The sequence below is a fragment of the Anopheles moucheti genome, chromosome 2 (assembly GCF_943734755.1).
Source record: "Anopheles moucheti chromosome 2, idAnoMoucSN_F20_07, whole genome shotgun sequence".
Lineage (NCBI taxonomy): Eukaryota > Metazoa > Arthropoda > Insecta > Diptera > Culicidae > Anopheles > Anopheles moucheti.
The window spans coordinates 55,796,193-55,821,799 of NC_069140.1; the positions used below are offsets into that span (position 1 = coordinate 55,796,193).

Sequence of the window (25,607 nt, forward strand, 5' to 3'; positions counted from 1 at the left end):
GTTGCCATACTGAACCAGTTGTTTGTGGGTCGTTGTTAAACTTTTCGCGCATTGGCCAGAGTATTCAACCATCAACATGGAGCAGCTACATGGTGTATTTCGATGCGGTTGCTGTAATGAACTCTGCGAAGATTTGAGAGAATTTGAAACTAGCGTGATGGTGTTGGGAAAATCTGTTCTAGTTCGCGAAATGATCGACATTTTTCAGCTTCCCCAGGTAAAGCGTACGAGTTTTTACTGCTATTGTAAAAGCCTTTCATGGTAGTGATTCTCTTTCAGGGTTGGAGTATCAAAACCAACGATGGTATATGTTTGTTGTGTCTGGAACGGTTGGAATATAGCTACCATTTCTACTACGCAATATTACTAACTACAACGACAGATGGAAATAATTTTACCAACGAACAGACACCCGCAGAAGAGACCATCAGTGTAAAGTGTTCCATCTGCGATGCTTCGTTTGCTACCAAGCTGGAATTGGAAAAGCATTCAAAAATACACCATCCGCAGTCAAATCTTCACTTCTACTATTGTCAAGCTTGTAAAAAATCGTTCAAAACCAATCGGGGCATGCTTCAACACAGTAAAATTTATCACGATGCTCACGAAACGTACTGCTGCCACATTTGCGAACGACAGTTCATCACTAAAACCAACTATCTAAACCACATGAGACATCACAAAGATCAAGTGTGCGGCTTCTGTAGCAGCGGTTGGATCGGAGAAACGAAACTGTTAGAACATGTGCGCACCGCCCATTCTGATCGACTGTTCGTTTGTCGGTTTTGTAACAGAAAAGAAAGGCTGAACAAGTGTCTCAACCGGCATCTACGTACAGCACACCAGCAGAAATCGAATCCGTATGTCTGTGGTCACTGCGGGCATGATAGTTATTCCTACGAGTCCTACGAAATGCTAACGGATCATCTACACAAAGACCATCGCGAGGACGATGGGAACGTTCACGAGAAGGATTCATACGGCACACTATTGAATGATACCTTGTTCGGGAAAGAGCTCGAGCTACCGGACACGGATATGATTGGTAAAGAACAGGAGCAATTTTTACACCATTTTAGTTTGATCAGAAGTGCGCATGAAAAAAAGGAATTTGCCCGACCGTTGGAACCACGAATCGATCAAAGGATGATTCTAGAAGACTTTCTTGATGAGGCATTCGAAAATGACGAAATCTGGAACAAGTACATCGAAAACGGGGAGGAGTATTTGATCGATGATTACGATATCTATTTGAAGGGAATCGAAAGCAGCACGGAGCAAGAACCGTGCATGTACTCATGCCCACAATGTCAACGAGGGTTTGAGAAGCAGAACCATCTAACTGTTCATCTTGCCGAGGACCATGACGTTGCCAGCCTGGTGTGTAACGATTGTGGAGGTAGTTTTACTCGCTTATCAGACTATCGAACACATCGTCGGGAACATCTGAAAGACAATGTTCGATTTCGCGAAATGGAAGAAGCTCTGTCACTCGTACAATGCAAATCCAGGGGCTACTCGATGCACGAGGAAGATAGTGGCTGCACTTTCATCTGCAATTTGTGCGACCGAACCTTTCAACGGAAGCATAATCTTGAAAAGCACAGATGTCGTTTTTCCGATCGTCGTCCCCAACAAGAGCAGTCGTCTGCAGTAGATCGAATAGAGGACGGTATCGAGGAGGCCGAACTGCAGCAATGTACATGTTGTCACTTCCAAACGACATCGAGCTCTGATTTGGACTCCCATCAACGCACACATCGGTCTAACATGGCAGCACCGGATGCGAAGCAGGACGTGATCTACTGTATGCTTTGCGATCGTCGATTTAGCTCTACCTCCGGTTTGAAGTATCATCTAAAGCGACACACGGGCAATAAGGCGTTTGCGTGTTTGTACTGTGAGAAAAGGTTTACAGCCAACTCGAACCTGAACGCCCACATTCGAAATGTGCATAGCAAGAGAAAAAATTTCCGTTGTACCGAGTGCAACGAATCGTTCGCCACTAAAGATCATCTTAACAAGCATCAACGATCTCGGCATCGCCAAGAGCGTGCTTTCGTTTGTGGCGAGTGTGGTAAGAGCTACTTGCAGCGGTCGCATCTAAACGAGCATGTAGCAGCGTGCCACCGGGAAGATAGGTACTTGTGCAACGTATGCAACGGATCATATGTTAGTAAAAGCTCATTGAAACGGCATCAGCACAAGAAGCATCACATCGCGCAGGAAGAAAACACATAAATACATATTAAAAAGACTTTACCAAAGTATCGATTATTTCGTCATCAAAACGAGCAATGTAATGTGTATGTTTGTTTGACCGGTTAGCGATTTGAGAAAGAGCCGGCAGAGTAAAAAAAACTATAATTTTCAAACAAATTTCTTTCGGCTGTGTTTGGAAATATTTATATAACTTAAATTAATCGTTCTTTACTAACCATATGGGTTTTCAATAATTTCATTATATTTATGGTACTTATGTTAATTCATTCTCTTACTGGTTTTCTGCTTTAATATTTCCCTATTTTACTTTGGAACAGATCCTTGATTGTAATACCACGAATAAATTGATACCCACACATACAGTGTTTTTTCGACTTATTTCAAAATATCGATTCATTACCCATGTCCACGATCTGTTCACTATTCCTTTTCGGTGCTGCTACATATCTGATGGATCACACCTTACGGTGTCCATCCATTTATATTTCTTTAATCGAAGTAAACCCGGTAGAAATTCAAATACGATTCACGTTTTTTGTAGCGTTAACGATGTATTCGTTACCACCAACCATCTCCGAAATTAATTTAACATGATCGAGAGGGTTTTAGCATTCCTTGGTTAGACTTACTATTCACAGACACTGATAACACTGGGGCAGGCAAAAAGCAATTTAAAAAAATTAACACACATACATACTTGGTTAAAATTACACAACAATGAAAGAATTATTTTCATGGTGCTGCGGTTATCAAAAAAAAAAAAATAACACCAGTGTTAATAATTTAGTAAGTGATTACTTTACACTTAAACCCCAAACAATACGTATCAGGATATTTAGAGAGAGAGAAAGAGACCATAAAAACATTTGTTTGTTCGACATTTTGTTCCAAATTGGCGAATTGCATTCGTTAGCAATTATGTAAATTGCGCTTGGTTTTTAAACATAGCTGCTCAAAGAAATGGAACAATTAAAGACAAGAACTGAGATGTTACAGTTTTCTTTGGTTTGTTTCAAATTTGCTTAAATGCGATTAACATTTCGTTCGAAATTCTTGAGTACGCAGATCAAAATCTTGAGTAGGCAGATCTAACAGAGTCACTTAGTAATAAAGAGTACTAAGCAATGTGTGCACTAATGTCACAGTGTTGCAAACAAAAATGCAATTATCGACAGTCATAAGATAGATTAGGTAAAAGTTGATGGAAGATTTACTCTGTGTTTGCTTTTGGAATGATCCAAATATAAAAAAAAAATCTCCGAGCTGAAAATATCACAACATTTGGAATATAACTTTAACGTTAAATAAAACGGAATAGACAAAAATGTAAAGGATCCTTTCGAATCCACGGAGCAAAAGGGTGTGTTTAGCATACAGTAGGGAAAAGGTAAAGGATCAGAAAATTACAGTATCCATGTTTGAGTACAGGTTAGTTCGAGAGTCCGCAAAAACTATGATATAAATTATTCCTTTGGTCGGAGTGTGTCTTTCCGAACTGTAATATCTATTTTACGTTTTGTTTACTATCGTATTGTGCCTTTTGTTTACCCTGTAATATGTAGCTTAATGTAGAATTGTAGAATGGAATTGTTCAAATTAGAGAGCTCAGCGTTCCGGTGTAATACAGACTACATAGTTTTAATGCGTCAATCTCGGCTACTATTCTTGTTCGACAAGACAATTTGCTTTCGCAATTTACTAATGTTTAGATCGCTTATTGTTGTTTTTCTTTTCTTGGCAAGTGTTAGTGAATGTTGTTCCAAATCATATTAATTTTCATGCTTTATCGGCTGAGAGGACATGCTATTAATTATATATATAAAATGTATGCTTTTCACGTTCTAATAACAACAATACGTTACCCATTAGATGCTACCGGGTGGTAAGTATTTTAATTTGGTATATATTTACGATTAACATCAGAAAGCCGAGGCGAAAGAGAAGGGAAGAGCGAAAAATAGTGCAAAAATATATCCGATGATCTAAAACTCTACCCTTTTCTTGCGCTGCTCCTTCGGTATGTGGCTTACTTTCGTTAAGAAACGGTTAAATTGAACAAATGTCATGCTATTCAAACTGTAGTCAACTGGTTGTGTGTATCCAATTGCTCAATTGGAAGCAGCCGGATTGCAGCTCTCTACGCGTTAGTTACATAAGCAACCGGGAGTGAAGGAATCGATTATTCGCTTCGATCGATATATCGTTTAAAGAATACATTATTTTGGTTTGCTACCACCATTATGATTCGAGCCGTTCGTTACTACGATTTAGCATCTATCGTTCCTTAGCGGGTAAGGAAAATGCAAAAGACGTCCTGTTAACGTCAAATTAGGTAATGACGAACTTTAAAAAACTAAAAAAACATGGACCAGATGAGTAGCATCAACTGCGGTAAAACAAATCACAACGTAACAAAAGCAAAAGAATGTAAATTAATGCGACTAGATACACTTAATGGTAGCTATATTGAGGAAAAAAACATATGCAACAGTATACCTGCATCGACACTGGGTGTGATTCTATAGTACAGCATACAGGAACAAATAGCATGCGTTAGAGAGCGTTTGTTGGTGAAGGTGATGTAAATAAAATTAAAAATAACGTTAATTAAAAAAAAAACAAAATTTTACGTACGTTGCCCAGCATTCTTATTTCGCAGTAATAAGAAAAGGCGAAGGAATTTGTGCAGCAATGATTAAAATGCTGTCACTGCTCCCCATTTCATTTTCCCCCACTATACATGAATTTCGTTTTTCTTTGCCAGAGGTGGGCAAATATAAGAAATTCATCAAATCAATGCTATTTTCATGGATTCTTCTCTTGCCTTGCAATTGAAAACAAAGCATGTTCAAACAGAAGTGCCGTAGGCAGCAGTGAACATCGCACGAGAACTGTCTGTATCGAGCGAAATATCCTCTGGGCTAGCCAGATCAACACGAATCTGATCTAGTTGGCTATCGTTGGCCGAATTTGTGGCACTGCCACTATTTAACTGGCCTGCTACTCCTCCACTGGTAGTGGTGGTGCTGCTATACGTGTAGCTAGTATTCCTCCGACGGTTACCCTGCGCTCCTGACTGTCCATTTCCACCGCCCCAATTCCGAAGCGTCCAATGAAAATGTGTCGGCGCTGTGGTGTTAGACGACGGTGTTATAGCACCACCGGCACCTCCCCCAACTGTAGCTACCGTTGTCGTCGTGACGCTACCGGAACCATTTGCCGATGGCATTATGACTACGGTCGTATTGGTGGTGGTACCGTGTTGATTGATGTCGATACCAACATCACCACGTCCACGACCATTACCGTCGTTCGTAACGTCGTCTTCGTCATCCACTCCAAGAGCTTGTGAGGGCATCATGATCGTTACTTCGCGGTTAGTGCACGGTAGCGTTTCCGTAGCACCCGCAATCATATCCATACTGTCCTTAGTCCCCGAGTTCGACGAGTTCTGTGAGTCGAGCGAATCAATACTGCTATCGATGGCGGCCAGCCCGTCAACACTGATGCCTACTGACCGGTTAGGATGCGAATGATGGTGGTGATTGTGGCCATCGATACGATCACCCAGCTCCCGGAAGCGCACGATTGCCTCCTGATCACCCTGGCATTCTTCGATCGAGCGCAGTATCTCCCAACAAAGTTCCGACTCAATCGGGATCGGTTGGTCCGAGTCACGATTGTAAATTGATATGGCAATATGCACCGGGTGCGGGATAGGTAGCGGAATCAGCATCTTGTCGGCTGCGTGCTTTGGTTGCTGTTTTCGTTTCCATGGTTTCCAGCTTTGAGTTTTTTGTTTCGGCGATGGCATTGGGGAACGACGTGCTCTAACTCGCGGTGCTGTTAATCCGGAAGACGATGTGTCGCTGTGAATGAGCAGAGAGGTATTTGACCGTATAAGTGATGATATAAACAATATGGAACTCTTTCATAACAAAAAAAAAACACATATTACTTACTTGCGTTTTTCCGCTCGTCGTGAATTAATCATTACACGAGAACGTGGATTGAATGCGGAAACCTCCAAGTATGGCGAATGAACCTGAATGTTACCACGCGGTGCATAAACGTTGCCCAACAAATCAGGCCCATTAATACCCATGATGTCGCTAGTGTTTTGTACCATCTCGTTGTACCGATTTAAATCGAGCTGTGCATGTGGTTCTAGTTTGAACTGTGTGTCGGTGTCGGACAGTGGTGTCAGGAAGTCTAGGCTGAAAATATCAGCGTACAGCATACCCGCCAAACCGGCCCAATCACCCACCGAAAGACCCTTTGCATCCCAGAACTCCTCCTCACTGATCGACAGTCGGGCAATCACATGCGATGGGTAGAATTTTTCTAGCATATACGCTGACTGTTGAATTACGATCTTCAGTTCCATTGTGTTGAGCTTGATGCGCGATTTCACCGCAGTCGTTAGTCCCGTCTGTAAGTCACGTCGCCTTTTTTCTAGCTTTTCATGCAGTGATGTCATCAAATCTTGACCTTCGCGCTCCAGCTGACGATATGGACCAACACTTTTTGACAGCTGTGCCGAGAACGGTCCAAAGCATGCTTCCACAAACTGGCTAAAGTCCTTCTGCGGCTGACATATGATAGTCTCCATGGAGTGTTGATATGCCTGACAAGAATAGGGAACAGCCAACCAATAATCGTCATATCGATAACAGTCGCATCTATTGTTCTACTTACTTGCAGCTCATCTAGCTCCATCTTAGCTTCGAATGCCGCGAGTGCTTGTTCTGGTTTGATCGAAAAGTAATAATCCAACGCCAAACCTGGCCCCGCTATCCGTCGAACGGCAAAGCTGTCACTAGCCGGCACGCGTCCACATTTTTTGATGAACAAGTGAAATGTAGCCGCATCCCAAAACAGACGCACCCAGTACCGTACAATGCCAACGAAGAACACCAGCACCGCTACTAACGGACAAATTACCGATGCTACCAGTACGGCTGCAAGCGGTTGAAGTAGTCCCTGAATGCCTATGTTCCAGCCAACTGCTTCGAGAAAAATACAATATCGATTGCGCCGGCTCTCGTCGGGGCAGTCCAAATCGTAGATCAGCATCATGTACAGGTGCAGTGTAACTGTGATAAACGGCATCCAGAGCGGTGCCATGACGGCTAACGCAAGACTTGATGCGCTAACGGCGAAGCATAGCAGCGGAAACAGTACCAAAATCACTAACGTTCCCAGAAAGCCCTTTATGAAGTAGTTGTACAAGCGATTCAAGTGGCGCGTCATGCCCTTTCCTATGAAACCCGTGTCCGGTTCGGTTTCGAAATGTGTCCGAGCTTTCGAAATGTGGCGCCACAGTTCCATCAGGCGCGAAAACATCGTCTGTGTGATACTGGTTTTGCGTGGAAACAGTGTACCGTTGACTTGCGACAACTCCAGATCGGCCATGAACGGTTTTTTGCAGAATAGAGCGCGCAACCCGAGCGGGCTGCACCATGGTACGATGACACCGAGCAAGAACATAATATTCCATGTCCAGGTCCAGGTGCGTTGAAATAAATTCAGCAAGCGCCACATCGGCCACCGGGTACTTGTCGAGCGTATCAACTCCTTCTCGACCAAGAATACTGGCTGACTCGGGTCAGAGCGTGGCGTGACAATTGAAGTGGCCTGCTGGCAGATCACGGTCGGCACCACTTCTGAGTGTCCCTGGAAGCTGCGCCGAATTATCCACGACTTGGGAGACCAGATGCGACACGCCCACTGAAAGTTGCGTGTCGGTGTTTTCGCATTTTTCAGTTCCTTTAGTAACACTGGCTCACGCTGCAAAATTAGAAAAATCGAAAATTAAATATTTGAAAGCTTTACTAACGACTCTCTACATGAATCTGTGAAACGGATTGTTTACCTCCTTCATGAACGCTAGATCACGATTGAGAAAATACACCGTCTGATGTAAATTGAGCCTCTGTGCTGCACGCAATGCTTCTTCATGGGCACCCCAGGTGATTTTGGACAGCTTGGCTTGCTCACCAGCATTTAATTTTGCTCGTAGCCAGGGATAGACCCGCGATAGTACGGGATGCTGCTCTTGGAGCGTTTGTTCCATTTCCTCCCGAGATTTCTTCAGTTCTTTTTGTATTTTATCCACCGCTCTGCAGTTGCACGAACAAAAAAATATATATATCATGCAAGTTGCAACGCCCCTCTACCTAATACTTACTTGTGCATTATGACCACCGATTGAGCCTGCTGCACAAGCAGCTGGGGTATGTTTTCTCCCAATTCGGTAAGTTCAACATTCGAGAGAATAGACGTATATACGCGTTGCAGATATTCCTTCATAACGGCGTCGTTTACTTCTTCCTCAATTTCGGCGTCGGTCATTTTTCGTTCACGCAGTTCCGCAATTAAACGTTCACGAAAGTGCAGAAACCAACCGCGCGTTTCCTTCTCTAGGATGCCCACAAGTATTGGTAAAGCTCGACGCATGGTATCCTTGGAAAAAAGCCGCAAATCGATGTCTTGCCCTTTAGGGGTTACATATAGATAAGGAATCGGTTGCGCTTGGTTGCAGTTCACATCAAACTTTTCCATGGTGGCTCGGCGTAGCTGATGGCGCACGTAACTACACAACGAATCTAGGCAGTCTTCGTACTCACTCTAACAAATAGAGAGATAGAAATAATTAATTATTGCAGCAGAAATCATTAAAGCGTTCGTCACTAAAGCATCGTAAGATAATTACCCTACAAACTAGTTCTGCTACCAAAAATCGACAACGTTCTTCTTTAATTTTGTTATCTAAGTTTTGCGCTAGCAACGAGGGAACACCTGTTGAATAAGAAAAGAATATATGAAACAATATAATCCATAAATGCATTAACGAACATTACAATCCTCATACAAACAGTGTATCACTAAATGCCAACTACTTACCGACAATCATGTCCACTAGCTTGATGAATCCCTGCAGCAATGCTCGAAAAGCATGGGCAACGGAAAAGAAATGGCCGGTCAAGCGTCCCTTGGCAGTGATGACGATAAAACGAGCGGATAATGCCAGATCGCTCAGCAGCGAATCCCGTGTTCGCTCGGAACCTTTTTGCAGAAACTGTGACAATTGCCATCGATGAACCTGTCCCGGAAAGTTCAAGCTTGGCACCTCAAATACCCTGTAAATAGAGTAATTCAAAATTGTAAGGCTATTATTATTACTATCAATTAGACAGATAAAATGCATATGGAAAAAATACACATGCAACAATCGTTGAACACACACACACATAATTTAACTATATTGCAAACGCCGCATATTCTATTGACTAAAACAGATTGAGCTTGTTTTCTGCTACAAACACATTATTGCTACAAGGAAGACACACTGCTAATGAAATGTGATGTTTGATGTTTGATAATTGGAGCGTTTCATGTTCGTTTTCTGAAGTCCCCTGGTTAAAAGTAATAGGTAGAGAAACCCATTTTATCGAGTGTTTTTTTCGTACATTACAAAGAAACAAGAGCATAAAGGCATAACTAATGAAAATATATAAAAGCGAAGACTAATTATCTACGGTGTCAAATGATTCCTTATATTCACCAACAGATATACAACTCATCTACAGTGAAGCGATTACAACAGGAAGATGCATTAGATGGGCGATTTCACATTGCTGCACTTTTCCACAAACATAAGTTGAAGGAAATATAGTAGATCATTTATCAGTATTCAACAAGAATATAAATACTTCACACAACTAGTCCTACTCTTCGGTACATCTAGTAACATATCAGACAATAACAACCAAGCGGTTAGCCAAATCGGATTATTCGAAAATTGATGGCTAAACATATACGATCGACTTAGAATGCTCCTATACAAATTATTACATACACTTTTTTTAGCATGGTAATCACAATCAAATTGATAGTCTGTTTTTTTTAAAGGAAAACTAAACATCGCACGATTATACGGGAAGAATTTGTACGAAAAACATACTATAGATGAAACGGAGGGAGAAAACAACATTATTATTACGACTTCATTTACCCAGTGAACTGAATCGTTTCCAATTGTTCGCAATTCAATTTCTTCGGTTTCCCAAATTTGTCCTTTTGCAAGCTTTCAATGAAAATATTTACAAACAGTTTTGGTGCTGTTTAGTTCCATGATTACACGATGGGAGACACATGTTGTATGGTTTGGATGGAATACATGTATGGAAATTTGGAGCTCATGTGAAAGTGTTCGTGGTCCGTTTAAACAATTAAACATAAACTCTATATGGCCAGATGAATGTTAATACTTCTCTGAAAAAACTGCAACTATTTATGCAAGACATTTTAATAGAGAAAACAAAAAACAAACTAACGCAAATAAAATTTCATAAAACATAGACGTGTTTACGGGTAACCAACAACCAATCGGCAAATCTGTTTATCACTTGTTCTGCGGCCACTGAATTGAATTGAAATTGCGCTTTACAACTGAAAAGGTAGATTGTAATTCGAATGACGCAAAAAAAGAATAAAAATAAATAACGCACTAGAAACTTTGAGTTATAGACAAAAACTGTGGAACCAAAAGCACAAATAATGGGAGGCGTAAAAAATTTAAGCAAGTATTCTCGTAAATCTATCAAACTAGGATGGATACTAACCCACGTTCACGCAATGAACGTAACTGAGCATTGGTCAACAGACGTGGCTCTCCGGAACCATCTGCGGCAACTGCGTCCAGCTCGTCAAACGGAGGCGCAATGAATAAATCCCGGAGGTTGATTGGGCGAGCTTTTCGATTTCCGCTAGTAGCGACAGTGCTGTGTTGTATATTGGTATTGCTTCCTCCGCCACTTCCTGCAACTGAAAGCGAGGTAACGCTCTGTCCTCCACCACCCCCTGTGGCAGCTGTTCCTCCCCCACCATTGCCGACACCTCCACCGGGACTGTTCGAAAGGGGGGTAGGTAAATCTATACCAGAAGAGAGATATGTGAAACGTTAGTCTAATCTAAGTCGGTCTTTACATGCGTTTGCTGTGAATACTCACTGATGGGAAATGTTTTCCAGTGATACAGAAACTGCTCAGCAACGGATTTAATGTGTTCGATCAGTTGTTCTACTTCTGGTGGGGCGCCAATCAGATTAATCTGAAAATTTACCGGCTCTTTTTCGGGAGGTTGAAGAGAGGTTGGCCTCACTAACACCGGTCCACTTGTACCACTATTTGAAGTTCCGCGAAAGGCAGCTGCTGCCGTCGAGCTGTCACTGTTGCGTACCGTATCGAGGACCATCTTTTTTCGAGTTGGCGTGTTCTCACTTCGTATTTTCTAACAATCAACCTAAACAAACGTTGTGTACTTACTATTCGCAGATGAGTACAGAGAACTTCAACCGTGCTGATGATGATCGATGGACTCGGTTTCATAAATTGTGCTGGTTTGGAATGTATGCTACAATACTATGGTAAGCTGGCTCTGGCCATGTGGATGACGGCGGCAGTAGCGATAGTAACGGCAATCGTCACATTGACGGATGGCAGACATTTGTACTTTGTAGTAATGATTGCAGCGATTCCGCAACTAATTTCATCTGCAATGGAGTTGATCCTATAAAGATCCCCTAATCATCGTCATTTATGAGCTGCAGGAACCTAGAAAGAGACGATTAAACAGAATATTAATTTAAATTATATTAAATCAAATTGAATACTTATGGATTCTTTATTTTGTTTAAATTACAAAAGTCATAGTTTTGATAGACTACGTACTGATTGCCCCATTTGCACGGTGGAGTGTGGTGATATAATATACATACAAACAGAAATAATCTTAAATAATGCAACGGAGAGTACATTTTTCAAAACCTTCCTAAAAGACACTCCAGAAGCATGACACCGATATTGCAGCAGACATTCCTGCCTGCGGCCCAACACTCTATCATGTCCATCTTAAGTAGTGAAGGGAAAGGGGATTGCATTAGCGTTTGGTGGTGATCTAACTATTGATGCATTGTTTTCTGCAGTTTGCACGCAATATTCTACAGTACGGATACACGCATTTTAAACATAAAAAACGCTTTGAATGACCTTGGGTGACCCACTATACCGATGTGCATGGTTTGCTATGGGGTAATATGTTTTGGTTGCCTTTTTGAGCTAGCAGCGACAATTAACTATTTACATCGCTTAATTGATAACATTTTTTATGGTATGTATTAATGGCATTAAGAATTAGAGTATCATACTTAACACCTTGCTGTTTGTGATCTTCCCAGTGTTGTAAAGTCACAATTATTTAATAACAATCAGCATTATTATTATCACTTTTTTATTCACAACGGCTCACAAGCAAATCTGTTTAAGGCCATATTAACAAGGGAACCTTTTCGTACAAAGGCAATGCTTTAAAACGCGATCACAGAAGTTACTTCAGAAGCACCAGAAGTAAACTACGGACCATTTTCCCGCGTACAAACAAAAAGGATTTACTTGTTTGGATGAGGGAACAGCTGCGTTATCTGCATATCTGCGTATGTACATAAAACAAAAATGATTTAGGTCGAAAAGATTCTTTAGTAGCAATACCAATAAAGATTCTTTAGGCTGCAGCTCAACTTCTTAAAAACCGTAATCACTTGCAATGGAAATGTGTAAGAACTATTGCTTTTATTATTCACTGATAATCACCTGCTAAATCGGATATTTCCCATTGATTTTGTTACATTTCCTTCCAACAAGAAAATCAACGACTTGACAGCTGACTGCAAAAAAAAATACGATAAATCCGAGGGGTAGGGGAGCAATACCTAATACAAATCCAAACAATCGCAACTGGTATAACAGGCAAACCAATTTTATTCTAGTAACATCTCATCATTTTTCGAGGTCAAAAATAATACCCAATCATTGAAAGTACACGTTTCGTATCATTGTAATGAATTATGCAAGCAAAACTGAAAATAACACGCAGTTTTTTGTTCAGTTTCATTCGCCCAATACGCGTAACGACTTTCGTACCCCTCGTGACATTGACAGCCAGCGTTCCCGGCAGATGGCGCTGGGCCGATGACAGAAGAGCTTCCGCTCTGCGTTCTGCAACTCTCTTTCTATTCGATCCGAGGAAACAACCAGCAGCATGAGGTGCGCAAGTTGCCAAAAAATAGGCGAAAATTCGATTTTTCCATAAACTATCCGGTGCAAAACAAAGCTCAAGTGACCGAGAACCGATGGAGCCAGAAAATGGATAAAGAGCAGCTCGAAAAGCACCGAAGAAAGTGTCGCAAAATTAGCTGGAATCACATGTGTATGTGGCGCGTCTGTCTTTGTATCGATTCACCGTCCGGTGTATTGCGAGTGTGTTGCAATTGGCAGCGACGGACAGTAGCATGAGCCTGCCGGTGATTGTTTGCTCAAAACATGGGCACAAAAATGTCGGTCTATCAAATAGAGGATAACGATAGCGGATAAGTGTTTTATCGTTTCGATTCGAGAATTTTATCCAATCGGCTCTTCGTCACTTGAGTGTTTTCAATGTATCATGGACGTGGCAAAGATGAATATTTTTGCAAATGCCGGAAGCCGCGGGGAACCAACGAACATTCCTATTAACGAGATTATGTTTCTGTGTGTTTTTACAGTTCCCTCAAGCTTCAGAAGAGGCTGGCAGCCTCGGTTATGCGATGCGGCAAGAAGAAGGTGTGGTTGGATCCTAATGAAATCAATGAAATCGGAAACACCAATTCCCGTAAGTAGCGACTGAACTGAACTCAACAACCTTGGTGCTGCTGAACCGTGTGATGATAACTCTACTTCCATTCGATATTTTCAGGACAAAACATTCGCAAGCTAATCAAGGATGGTTTGATCATCAAGAAGCCCGTGGTGGTACACTCGCGTTACCGTGTGCGCAAAAACACGATCGCTCGTCGCAAGGGCCGTCACTGCGGTTATGGTAAGCGAAAGGGTACGGCCAATGCCCGTATGCCGCAGAAGCTGTTGTGGATGAACCGCATGCGTGTGCTGCGTCGCCTGCTGAAAAAGTACCGTGAGGCGAAGAAAATCGACCGTCACCTGTACCACGACCTGTACATGCGTGCAAAGGGTAACGTGTTCAAGAACAAGCGTATTCTGATCGAGCACATCCACAAGCGAAAGGCTGAGAAGGCTCGTACCAAGATGCTGAGCGACCAGGCCGAAGCCAAGCGTACCAAGGTTCGTGAGGCCCGTCGTCGTCGCGAGGAACGCATTGCGACCAAACGTCAGGAGCTTCTACAGACGATCGCAAAGGAAGAGGAGACTGCGCAGCATGTTGCGGCTACTGGAAAGAAATAAACCATTCATCCTCGCTCAGTTATAAGGCAACTCGAGGAACGTGAAAATGTGAACATCTGTGTGTATTGTGTTGGTGGGTACTGCTTTTCCGAAGTGAAGAGAAAAAGAAAGAAATGCTCGTTATTGGTGCTGGTGATAGTATTAAATGGGGTCTACAGAGCTTGCATCTGCTAAAACAGGAATTGATACAGTTCGGTTAATTTGTAATTTTAAAAGAACAATTAACAGAAACTCAAATAATGTACCACCTACAAAGGACATTTCGGAATTATCCCAGCCGCTAATTAAAATGTTGCATTAGGGTATTTGGTTGATCGACAACTTAATTCAACTGTGTCACTTAAAAAAATGTGTCAGTTTGTTGAAAAACAGGCTTCAGCAATGCTAAAGCAGATTGTCCGTACTCAAACACGCTTCTGATACATGCACTTTGCCCAAAACACACAAAACCCTCTTAATGAGGTTCGAGAGAAAGATGCTCAGTTAGATTTTTGGGTCCGTATGTGTATGTGACAATGGAGTAGACAATGTGTAGTGTCATGAAAATAACACCCGACAACAGAATCCGTAAAATTCTTTTAGTTCGTTCACATTCGCCCGAGGCGTTTTAGGTCTAAATTGCGATAGAGTAAGGGTGTTGATGCGTCTGCCAAAACAGCCGGGATATTGAAATGGTAGACGACGGCACTAGAGCGTGAACAGTTTAGAGGACATCTGCAGCAGACCAAGACCACGAAGCGGTTGTTGTTGTACCTTCGGATAGGTAGATAAGTAATTTGGAAAAGCATTTGCATTGAAAAAGTATTACACTCTTTAAATACGCCACCCAAAAAAGGAGACAATTTGTAAGAACGAATTGATCAAAATGATAAATACTATGGGCGAAAGATGTAGCAACACCTATTTGATGATTATGAAAGCGACGAAATGATATCAGTAATTCGTCTTTAGTAATATGTTTATTTATGAAGAATTAATTCGGCTATACCCTATGCGGCAACTATTAAACCAATTTTGACACACTAAATCAGATAGAATGATTTACTTAGTAAAAGCAAATGATAATTAAAGTTTTTAGAGATGGTTTTTAGTTGTTACATCTTCTAATGATCTGATTGAGATTTCGATTTCAATCGATTTCAGTTTAATAAGCAGAAGTTTGATGTAGGAAAATGATAACGAAAATTGATCATGATTTGTGCGTTAAGAAAATTGATAATGATTACAATCGTAACTGGTGAAAATCCTATTTCATATAGGAAAAAACAACCCGCTTCGCTTCACCGGAAATGAAAAGCCATGCTCTCGTTCATATGTTTCTATTAATTAGTTGCCTTAAAAGGCTTCACTGTCTATGTGCTAAGAAAAACTGAAAAAAAACCCAGGAGAATTTTCGTACCATAATCGAAAAGCATATGGAATTCTCATACCCACTCCAGCATTGGAGTGCGCTTCCATTGCCGTTCCACTGTTGCAAGACGATGTTCCCCGCGTAAAATTAGGTCAGCCGATGGTGGAAAATGGAGAAAAACAAAGTTTCATACACATATACACTCAGTTTCCTTTTCAGCATGATTATGACCACACCAGTTGCTGCTGTAGCAGCGGTAAAATCACCGGAGAGCCGTCTTGTGCAATGTGGGAGCTGCTTGCTTCCTCAGTTGATAAACTCAAAAATTAAATGAGAAATCCAGTCAACCGGTGTGTAAACAGCTGCTAGCGGAATGAATGATTTCGAGCCACTCAATCTGGGATGCGACACAGAAAGAATGCATATTCAAGTAGGTTTGGTGCTATTCACTTTACATCCGACAAACACACCGGTCAACTTTCCAGAACGTCAAATTGTACAAAACGATTTCATCTTGGACGCTGGCAGTGGCCGCTAACGCTGTATGCTCACTCTTGCAAAAGGATAAGTAAAGCTATTCATGGAACCTACGCCAATAAAGAAGAATTAAATGGGTCAAATCCACACGTATACAACCCGTCATACAAGCTCATCCCATAAAGTGGTAGAGCAAAACTGTACACTTGTTTCTCATTCCAACGATGCACGTAGCACATTGCACTACTTTCCTCTAAAAAGCAATCGATCAATTATTGTATTGCGTTGAGTGCAAAGATGCAAGCATTGAAGGTTTATGATTTAAGAGTAATTTAACGAGTTGAACAAATTTAGCTATTGCAGCACCCTTGATACTGTGCAAATATAGAGTGACTACAGTTAAGAATGAACAAGCTGTTGAAGCTTTCCTACAATAGAAATGGACAGGAAGGAAAAACATGTCTGCATGTAACACCAAAAAGAGAATTGGCCCAACACCCAACATGAATAGTTTTCGCAAACAATGCCGAACACAATTCAGCTATGTTGCGCTGCAGGAAGAACGCGATCCGCGCACCGGAGGTCTGCTCCGAATAAAAGAAACTCCAGGGAAAAGAACTGTTTATTTATCTGTTGCTTCTCCGCTTTTCCTGCAACTCGTTTTCCCATAACAATTGCAGTGGAGAATTTAAAGTGAGTGTACCATTGAAAAGAGTTAGTCGCAGGCATATCTGACTAGATTACGCCCGGAAATAGTGCTGGTGGGAAATAAAACAAAACCAGAAGCCTTTACCCGCCGCCCGTGGCTGCCGTGCACACCATGCAGCAACCGACGGAAACAACCGATAGTGACAGAGCCAACACACATTAAAAGCTAAAGGTGTGTGGTAGTAGCTTGCGTAGCTGCCGTTAAGTGGAAGGGACGGAAGTGTCTCGTCGAGGGCAGATGATGCCGCTTTCCTTTTAAATCCACCCATTGTTGTTCTGGCAGCTAACCATAGAATGTCTCTAGTCGCGACGGTAGGCCCATTGCGGTGTTTCCAGAAAGGACGCGCAATTGCTTGGAAAAATATCATCTATTCACCAAAGAGGTTGTCGAACTCTCGCAGTCCGGGGTTGATGATGCCTGCGCGAGTAGTAGTTGATGTTATTCAACTATTTTTTTCTTTTATCACGAGCCAGCAGTCCCCGTGATACGCTATTATAGCGGACCGCTACAATCCCGCCAATATCCGCGTATATCGAATCCGCGTTCGTTCATAGTTTCAGAGTTAATCTGCTTCGCTGCTCTTTATTTATTGCTTCTTTCATTTAAAAGAAAAAAAAACAGTTTACCCAATATCTTATATAATTATGCCAATATTTTTCTTATGAAATAAAGTAACACGCAGAAAAAAAGAAACGTATTTTCATAGATGAAACATGGTTTAAAGCAGTTAATTGACTTCTATTTTTAGTTTAAAACACCGATGCTGGTATCGGTTCCGGTTTATCATACGACATGCCGGGTATCACATCTCCACCGTATCGCTCTCTTGTAGCAAGTACAGGCAGTCTCCGAGATACGCTATTATAGCGGCCCGCTTTAATCCGGAAAAAATCCACGCATCTCGAATTTCCGCGTAATAGTCGAATCCTGGTGCAATTTCGTTTATACCTCAAAATCACCGAGCTGACTTCCTTCTCTGCACATACATACATTAAAATAAATTAAAAACAAATGTTTGTATGTGACAAAGACAGGTATTTTCAACCAATTCTTCACCTTTCATGGAACCAATTCATCACCTGGTCGTAGAAGGAGGTATCTCCAAACTAAGCAGAATTCGACTTTAGATTAAGAGTACAATATATTTTAACTATACGACACGGCCGATTTGCATAAATAAAAACATTGGTAATAGAGTCGAACCACGCCAGCTGATCAGCAAAGTACGAGCGTTGAGGAATTTTTCAAAAATTTATTTTATCATCTCTAGATCAATGCTTGAGGAAAAGAAGTCTTCACTTTACGGCAGCATCGATCTATTTAGTGAAAGGTATTTGTTGTTACTCTAAAGGTAGACAAATGCAATAGAACAAGGTAAGAAATCATAGTCTATTACATGAAAACGTTTTACAAACATATGGCACGTGGGTTAGACAACTACCTTCATTTTTTTAATAAATTGTCTATTGATGGTTCCAAATCATGGATTCAGTCTGAGTTCAAACCACTCTGGATGAAGTTATATAGTTTAGGTTATATTGTTATTTTGTATATGCATATTTCTGTATTGTAACGGTTAGTAAATTTGCGATAATTTAACTTAGATTTGATTACTGCAAAATCATTTTTTCTGAAGTTTTATTATAGGAAACAATTTTGCTGAGTTGTATTTAAATTGTATACGTTCTAATTAAAAATATTTGTGCAACAATTTTATAAACTTGTTACGTTCTGATTAGCTACATTTCATCGCATATCTTATGCATATCGGTTAATATATCTTTTGCTACTTCTACTTTGCAACTTTTGCAACATTACAATTAAAAAATAAGAGTCATATTTATCAATCAATAAATACGATACGGTACATAAAACCGTATACGTATACGATATCAATAAATACGATAAGTTTTTCTAGAAAACGAAATTATTGCCAGCCGTGATAGACTTATTATAGACATGATTTTACCATGTAGCAGAATAGTCAGTTCTCGCTATGGAGGGAACAATATGGATCGGATATGGAATCCGGTATTGTCCCCATCCAGCCAACTTAAAACAAAATTCTTATTGAAATCTCTGTAACGTAATTTAATGTTACCTTCTTTTGGCTTCTTTTCGCTTCGTAACATAATTCTCGCTGATATTGTTCTATTTGTGGTCTATTAGTGAAAATAAGGGAAATTCACAACCATAACTTTCCGCATTGCATTCTTTTGTAGCACATTTCTATATTCACGCCTATTTAGTTATACACAAACACCATCGGTAACCTAAATAAACAATTCTCGCTTAATGTTGAGGTGAGTTTGAAAATTCCAGAATTAAATAATCCCGTTAATTAATTCTCAAGCCCATCGCTCTGTTCCTGCATTCGTTATGCGGGTACGACAAACGTGCGTGCCATTCGGTGTTCGTAGCATCCAAAGAAGGCATGGCCTACGAATTACGAAGCGTTAGGTATTGTGTCTGACCACGCACGATTCCCCGCCTCGAATAAGGACCCGGGACCAAAACGTTCACCACCACTACGTTATGTTTTACTATAACCTCATTTGAATCGGTTTTTTCGCGACACTGTTGCCTCGCTAATAGAGGCCGGCCAGGCAAATTTTTGGCCAGAATAGAATATTTAATGTCCGCACACAATAACTTCAGATTTTTATGTTGTCCGTTTGATATGACGAACCAAACGTAACGTAACGAAAGCGCTGCAACGTGAGTATCCCTTTGCTTTGCTATTGTAATTGAAAATAATAATTTTCTCCAATAGAGCTACAAGCGTATAATATGATCACAAATTGGAACGAAATTGGAACTGGTACTGGGTCAGAAGGTATCCAACACGACGGTGAAGTTTCACGTTGAAGTGATTTTTCATTATCGCACGTCGTTCAAATGGGAAAATGGGCCTTACAATTGATGTTGATTGTTTTAAGGAACATTTTTTCAGATCATACTGGGTTTTAAAATACACACAAGAGGTGAGATTGGGCTAACTAATGAAGAAATAAAACAAACTCCATTGCTATTAACGTTCTTTGATAATACACAACATCACCTTGTATTATGACGGCAATGCTAAGAAAAAGAGTAAAAAATAGTTATGGGAAAGTTCCTTTTTTTCGAACCGTTAAGGATTCTTTTCGTAAAGGAACGGAACGAGGGCTCATTGAATATAATCTCACGAAAAAATAAAAATAATTCTGTACTATAAAATATTCACATATTTGTTACCATTATTAAACATGTTAATAATAATTCATTAACAGTTTTGGGGTCACACAAAGTTTTGAATTCAAATTTGTTATTATTTGAAAACATCATTACACAGAAGATGAAATTGAAACAAAGAAACTGCAGCAGTGAGGAAATGATCGTTATGTCATGATCGAGAGATCTTGTCAAAAAATGTCATAAAAAGAAGGTAAAAGATAAAAGGGTGTAATATTCGAACGGATCGCAACTACAACCATTAACGGCCCTGGTAATGTATTATAAGCGGATTTTGTTAAAGTTTCCATCCATCGCCCATAAGAATGGAATACAATATTATCCGAAATTCTCTAAAAAAAAATGTTACGATTTTGCATAAGATCACTGATCAAAAGTGGGCACAACATTGTCAGTTTGAGTGTTGCTTACATTCCATTGCAACTTCGAACAAGAGTAACAGAAGTAAACGTTAAGTTTATAATCTTCGCAAGACGATAAAAACGCATGGTGCTGTAAACCTTTTATTTTTTTAATTTATTACATTTATTACTGCTCTTTGCCGTATTTGCAAGCATTTGCTCCTGACCTTTAACCTATAAACCTAATTTGTGTTTTTTTTTTGCAGTTAGGTTCATTTGTTCCACAGCAGGAACGGAACGAGTTTCGGAACAAAATTACCAGAAGGTAGCTGCATTCTTTCCATCATCATCCTGACAATACAATAGCTGTACGAGAGCATACGATAAATGAAAGCTTTTCTGAAAGCTATTTCTCTTTCCTGGTCAGGTTGACACTCGTACAAAGTAGTAGAAAGAAATTTATTTCTTTAAGCAAAGAATTTTGTTACAATTAAAATAAACTCTAATCCAATGGATATAATTACGTTGAAACAACATGAGATGTGTATTTTTTTAAACCGGAGATTTTTTTTAAACTTCTTTAAGTGATGTAGTAAAAATGGTTTAAATTAAGACACATATTAGCTCTGCTATTTGCAATAAAAAACGATACAACAACAAAAAACTTCATAACTCTAACCCTCTCATATCGTATTCTTTTTTTTTTAATAAAGTAAAGAATTTTAGTTAATAATGTTAGGCATTTAACATATTTCGTTGACTGTTTTGATGTATAACATGCCGTTTTTTGAAATAATTTAACAAAAAATAATCGTTGAACCAATTTATCATTCAAACATTGCGACGTCCCAAAGATCAACATTTAACGTGGTCTGTGACGATCACTTTCTCTTTGTGTTAACACCTCATTGTGTATTCATTTCTCTCATGTTACTACCAATTTGATCATCTTTCACAGATTTGCACGTCGTACAGGGTTTCGTCTCAAGTTCAGCTTCGGTTATGTTCTCCCGTTTCCAAGGTCACATAAAACGCTAACGTAACGTCAAAACTAAATATGTACGTTACAGAAAAGCAAATATATTGTTTTAAAATGATTTGGGTGATAAAATCAAAGTCATTGGTAGTTTGGGCCATTTTTCCGTTAATGTGCTCTCACTTACCCAGCAAACGCTTACGCTTCTCAAATGGCCCTATTCTCTTTCTGGTTTAGTTTCTCTTCCAGTAGCATTAAATAATACTGCGGCCAATTGAGCAGTTAGTCAACACGATATAGACAATGGTAGACACGAAAGGAGGAAAAACGTAAGAAAGAGAGAAAGAAATTCCAAAACATTGTTTGAAGCATTTTCAAAGCCAAAAAACGATCCAACTTGATGCATCCGCTGCGGAAGGTCACGGGGTCATCTTGGTCAGGGACGTTCGACAATGAAAGGAATGTTTAAAAAGAGAGAAAAAAAAACACACAAGTTAAACCACAAGAAGGAAAGTGTATCGTCCGCTTTCAAACCGATTCCCCGTGATTCTTGGCCAGTCATAATACCTAACCCGCGGTGCCTAGTACCAGAATGGACGAACGGATGAACATCATTAGCATTCCGAATTTGTGCAAATCGTTTCAACGAGACGCTGACTGATTGCGAACCTTAAATTCGCAGCTTCCCAAAAGTGGCCCAAAAACAGCATTGCTTGCAGATAAAAGTTGGCAAATTGTTATGTTAAGTTTCGCTTCAGTTTCATTCAATAGTTTTGTTATAACTTGTGACTAATTTCAAACATTACAACACAACAACACAACATAGACAAAAAACACAGTACGATAAGATGCAGCTCCCGACCATGAGCATGAATGGGGATGCATGATTCCATAAAATTCTTTTTATATATCGCCATCATAATTGTCAAATAAATGAAAAGACCAACGCAGCGTATCACTAGCGGATAACGGATTACGTAGGATTTGTAGCCATGCGCGCGGATGTAACACAGATCTAAATGAAAAAGGTTTGTTTGAAGGCAACAGAAAATTATTCTGCAATGAAGCGGCCGGTCATGGTTAGGATATAATTTAAAGGAATTAACTGCGCCACGAAAAAAAAGCAGCCGGAAGTGGAAAAGATTACCACTTGAAAGGAAATCCATCCCTCCAAAAGTTGTGATGGATGTTTGGAAAGGTACTTGGAAGTATCCTTGCTATTTAATGTACAATTTCGAAAATTTTGTAATTAATTGGTTAATTTTGGTCATTTGAGTAGTGTTTCGTAGTGTCCAAATTTTTCCAGATTTGTGTTAAAATGATAATAGACAAGCTTAATAACATATTTGAGAACAAAACACAAAGAAAATAGAGAAAAAGTAACAATTTTATATGAAAGAAAATAATTTTTGTTTCTCAGATATCATAAGTTCCTGAAGATGGCCAAATAAAAACATTTTCTGGCCCCTATTTTGGGTCATTTCTAGAAAGACTGTGAGGTGTCATGCCATTTGGATTAAAACTTTGTACACCCGGCATGTAATGCATTAAAATGTCTTTGTAGACTAGCTAATTATTGTTAATTTTCTAAAAGAAGTTATTATCCTTATTAGTTTAAACTTAACAAATATTTGTTCAATTCCCTCTTAGTTTACCCATTGGTGTTTGCTTGCGTTACATTTTTGAGAAGAAATTGTTTTTAAACTCACACATATTACATATTTACATGTACATGTACATGTACATACATATTTTACAGCTCATACAGCTATTAAAACGCATCTTTTTGATGCGTCAATGCTTTTTCAAGGTTCGAAATAAAAAGTGAAACCTAACCATGGAAAGGGAAGCGGGAAAATATTGCATTGATATGATAGAGAAAACGTGAAACATAACCGAGCATTTCACTTTCGAACAGCAATTTCTTTTATTCCTTTTCTTCAGAAAATAACTTTAAAATAATAAATAGTAAAACACGTGAAATAGTACACAATATTGCACTGAACGAATTATAGATCGGTTTATGCAAACTAGACCGATAAAATGAGGCATTCTAACATCAACTAATTATGCACTGTGTCTACAAAATATGTTTTTAAATCATTTAGGATCAGTTATGCTACAACGAACATTAACATCAATTTTATCATCAACTACCACGAAACTCCAGCTTACACATTTTCATTTTTCTTTTCGATCATTTCTATTTTCAATAATCTTCAAGGCAATCGGTACATTAATCGAAAAGGAAAATCAACTCATTTTAACGCTTTCCTCTCGCTTTCTTCAACTATTTCTATAGCCACATATTTGGCTACGAAATTTCATCGATTCCTCTTAGCTGCCAAGTAAGAAAATCGACAATTATGGCGAGGATATTGCCTTTCGGCGGCGAAAAGAACTATTTGCACACGGCATGAAATGAGTGAATGCTGGAAAACCATTCCCGTGGTACAGGTTGTGTTTACTTGGATAGTAATATCCCGCTGCCATACGAGAAGGGAGTAACAGTCTCGGCACTTGTTCAATGTTCGGCAAGAATGCAGTATTTAGCCTACTTTTCCCATCATGTTTAGTTCAAACATCTGATGCTGTCCACTGTGTATGTGTATGTGTGGCGATACACATATTCACCAGAGCACCAATGTACAACCAACAGAGCGCCAGGGGTGAAAACAAAGAAGTCGCACCCTTTCAATCCCGAAATATTCGCGGAGGGAAATGCTGGATTCGGACAACACCATTACTCGCACTTCCACCGTTTTTTACGGAAATGCGTGCGGACATTGTAAAGGAAGTAGTTATTGGCATAGGTTTGCGTGCTACTTACCGTTTGGCCTATGCTCCACACTCCATGCTATTGTGCTGCAGCAGAGGCAGGAACCATGTCACTAGCCCGTGCTCACGGTACACGATAAATATTCACGATTTATTAGTGGTTTCTGTTCGATGGTCCACTGGAAGCACTTTTCCTTACAAAATTCGCTCTGGACGTGCATGAGTTAATTAAACATACTGACGGTGTTGTTATTTTTTTCTTTTCGACGGATTAATTCTTCACATTCCAGCCCCCTCACATGTACACACTGAGGCAGAAATCATGCTCAGATTAGATTCAAGATCAAGCTCAGCAAATCAGATGATCGATATAGCGCCCTACTTGTAAACACTAGACACGTATTATTCCACACACTTTTGCTACCTTTGCTTAATCGAACATCAAACCAAAATCACAGCAAATCAACTGCACAAACACTAGATACATAACAATAATCGGACAAACATCCAAACGACGAATCAGAGCAATCGCTGTGCGTTTGTGTCACGAAACTTCACATTTTGCAGCGTGTTCGCTCCAACATTCGCCACTGTCTATGCGCTTTGCTTACGTTTCTATTGCTCACGCTCACTCAAATGCACTTGCGTGCAGGTTTTTTTTTCACTCTTTAACCTAGCAGATTACGGATTGAATCTTTGCTATGCTTACGATTTGCAACTGTTCAATCATTTACACACTTCTACCCACGGCAACAACGCAACGGGATTACAATAAACTGCTGGAACAATGAGCGCGAAATTTAGAACCATTCTCTACAGACTACCAGTGCCCGCTAGGTGTTTCGGTTTTATAATTACACATCAATCACAGTGCACTTTTCTACTGAAATATACGACAAACATTGAAAACTCGCACTTTCTACCAAAAGTTTGGAACTGGACGACTCGAAATTGGAAAAACATTCAGGTAAGGACATACGGTCGCGATATCGACAAGCACTGACAACTCTGTCAAATGCAGGCTCTGTTCAGCCATTGTACGCATATTATCGATTTTCAAACGGATCAATTTCATTTAAAGCTCATAAACGACTCTTTGCATTGGGTAACTAGTTAATATGTGTTGCTTATTATGTGCTATATGAGGTTAGTGCTTGTTAAACATAAAACAACGTTACTCAAATAACTTCAACTGATCGATTACGTGTCAAATTCGTGCGTA

At 40.0% G+C, this 25,607-nt stretch overlaps 3 protein-coding genes across 5 annotated transcripts; 2 read left to right on the forward strand and 1 right to left on the reverse strand.

The window, feature by feature from the left end:
- The first annotated feature begins 76 nt into the window (after window positions 1–76).
- LOC128297307 (gastrula zinc finger protein xFG20-1-like) lies at window positions 77–2,283 on the forward strand. 2 transcript variants are annotated; one of them, XM_053032931.1, is made up of 3 exons: window positions 77–217; window positions 280–1,699; window positions 1,778–2,283. In XM_053032931.1, the coding sequence occupies exons 1-3, from the start codon at window positions 77–79 to the stop codon at window positions 2,239–2,241; spliced, it is 2,025 nt and encodes a 674-aa protein (XP_052888891.1). In that variant the 3' UTR covers window positions 2,242–2,283. The 2 variants fall into 2 exon arrangements, with proteins under 2 accessions (XP_052888891.1, XP_052888890.1); XM_053032930.1 differs by having other exon boundaries at window positions 280–2,283.
- A 2,015-nt stretch (window positions 2,284–4,298) lies between these two features.
- On the reverse strand, window positions 4,299–24,920 carry LOC128299312 (uncharacterized). Of its 2 annotated transcripts, XM_053035233.1 has the most exons (11): window positions 24,438–24,920; window positions 11,238–11,840; window positions 10,851–11,160; window positions 10,241–10,312; window positions 9,130–9,365; window positions 8,939–9,024; window positions 8,414–8,853; window positions 8,099–8,345; window positions 6,922–8,013; window positions 6,186–6,850; window positions 4,299–6,092 (listed from the first exon to the last, which is right to left on the reverse strand). In XM_053035233.1, the coding sequence occupies exons 2-11, from the start codon at window positions 11,479–11,481 to the stop codon at window positions 5,072–5,074; spliced, it is 4,413 nt and encodes a 1,470-aa protein (XP_052891193.1). In that variant the 5' UTR covers window positions 11,482–11,840; window positions 24,438–24,920; the 3' UTR covers window positions 4,299–5,071. The 2 variants fall into 2 exon arrangements, with proteins under 2 accessions (XP_052891193.1, XP_052891194.1); XM_053035234.1 differs by lacking the exons at window positions 10,241–10,312; window positions 24,438–24,920 and adding an exon at window positions 12,876–12,938.
- On the forward strand, window positions 13,283–14,572 carry LOC128299313 (60S ribosomal protein L19). Its single transcript, XM_053035235.1, has 3 exons — window positions 13,283–13,328; window positions 13,826–13,932; window positions 14,017–14,572. The coding sequence occupies exons 1-3, from the start codon at window positions 13,324–13,326 to the stop codon at window positions 14,517–14,519; spliced, it is 615 nt and encodes a 204-aa protein (XP_052891195.1). The 5' UTR covers window positions 13,283–13,323; the 3' UTR covers window positions 14,520–14,572.
- Window positions 24,921–25,607: the final 687 nt, after the last annotated feature.

Excerpts from the sequence above, each read along its gene's own strand:
- LOC128299313 (XM_053035235.1), top strand. Across the intron at positions 13,933-14,016 it reads AATCGGAAACACCAATTCCC|GACAAAACATTCGCAAGCTA; the intron begins GTAAGTAGCGAC and ends CGATATTTTCAG.
- LOC128297307 (XM_053032930.1), top strand. The coding sequence starts at position 77 with ATGGAGCAGCTACATGGTGTATTTCGATGCGGTTGCTGTAATGAACTC. Across the intron at positions 218-279 it reads ACATTTTTCAGCTTCCCCAG|GGTTGGAGTATCAAAACCAA; the intron begins GTAAAGCGTACG and ends ATTCTCTTTCAG.
- LOC128299312 (XM_053035233.1), bottom strand. The coding sequence starts at position 11,481 with ATGGTCCTCGATACGGTACGCAACAGTGACAGCTCGACGGCAGCAGCT. Across the intron at positions 8,854-8,938 it reads TAGCAGAACTAGTTTGTAGG|AGTGAGTACGAAGACTGCCT; the intron begins GTAATTATCTTA and ends TCTATTTGTTAG. Across the intron at positions 6,093-6,185 it reads CGACGAGCGGAAAAACGCAA|CGACACATCGTCTTCCGGAT; the intron begins GTAAGTAATATG and ends GCTCATTCACAG.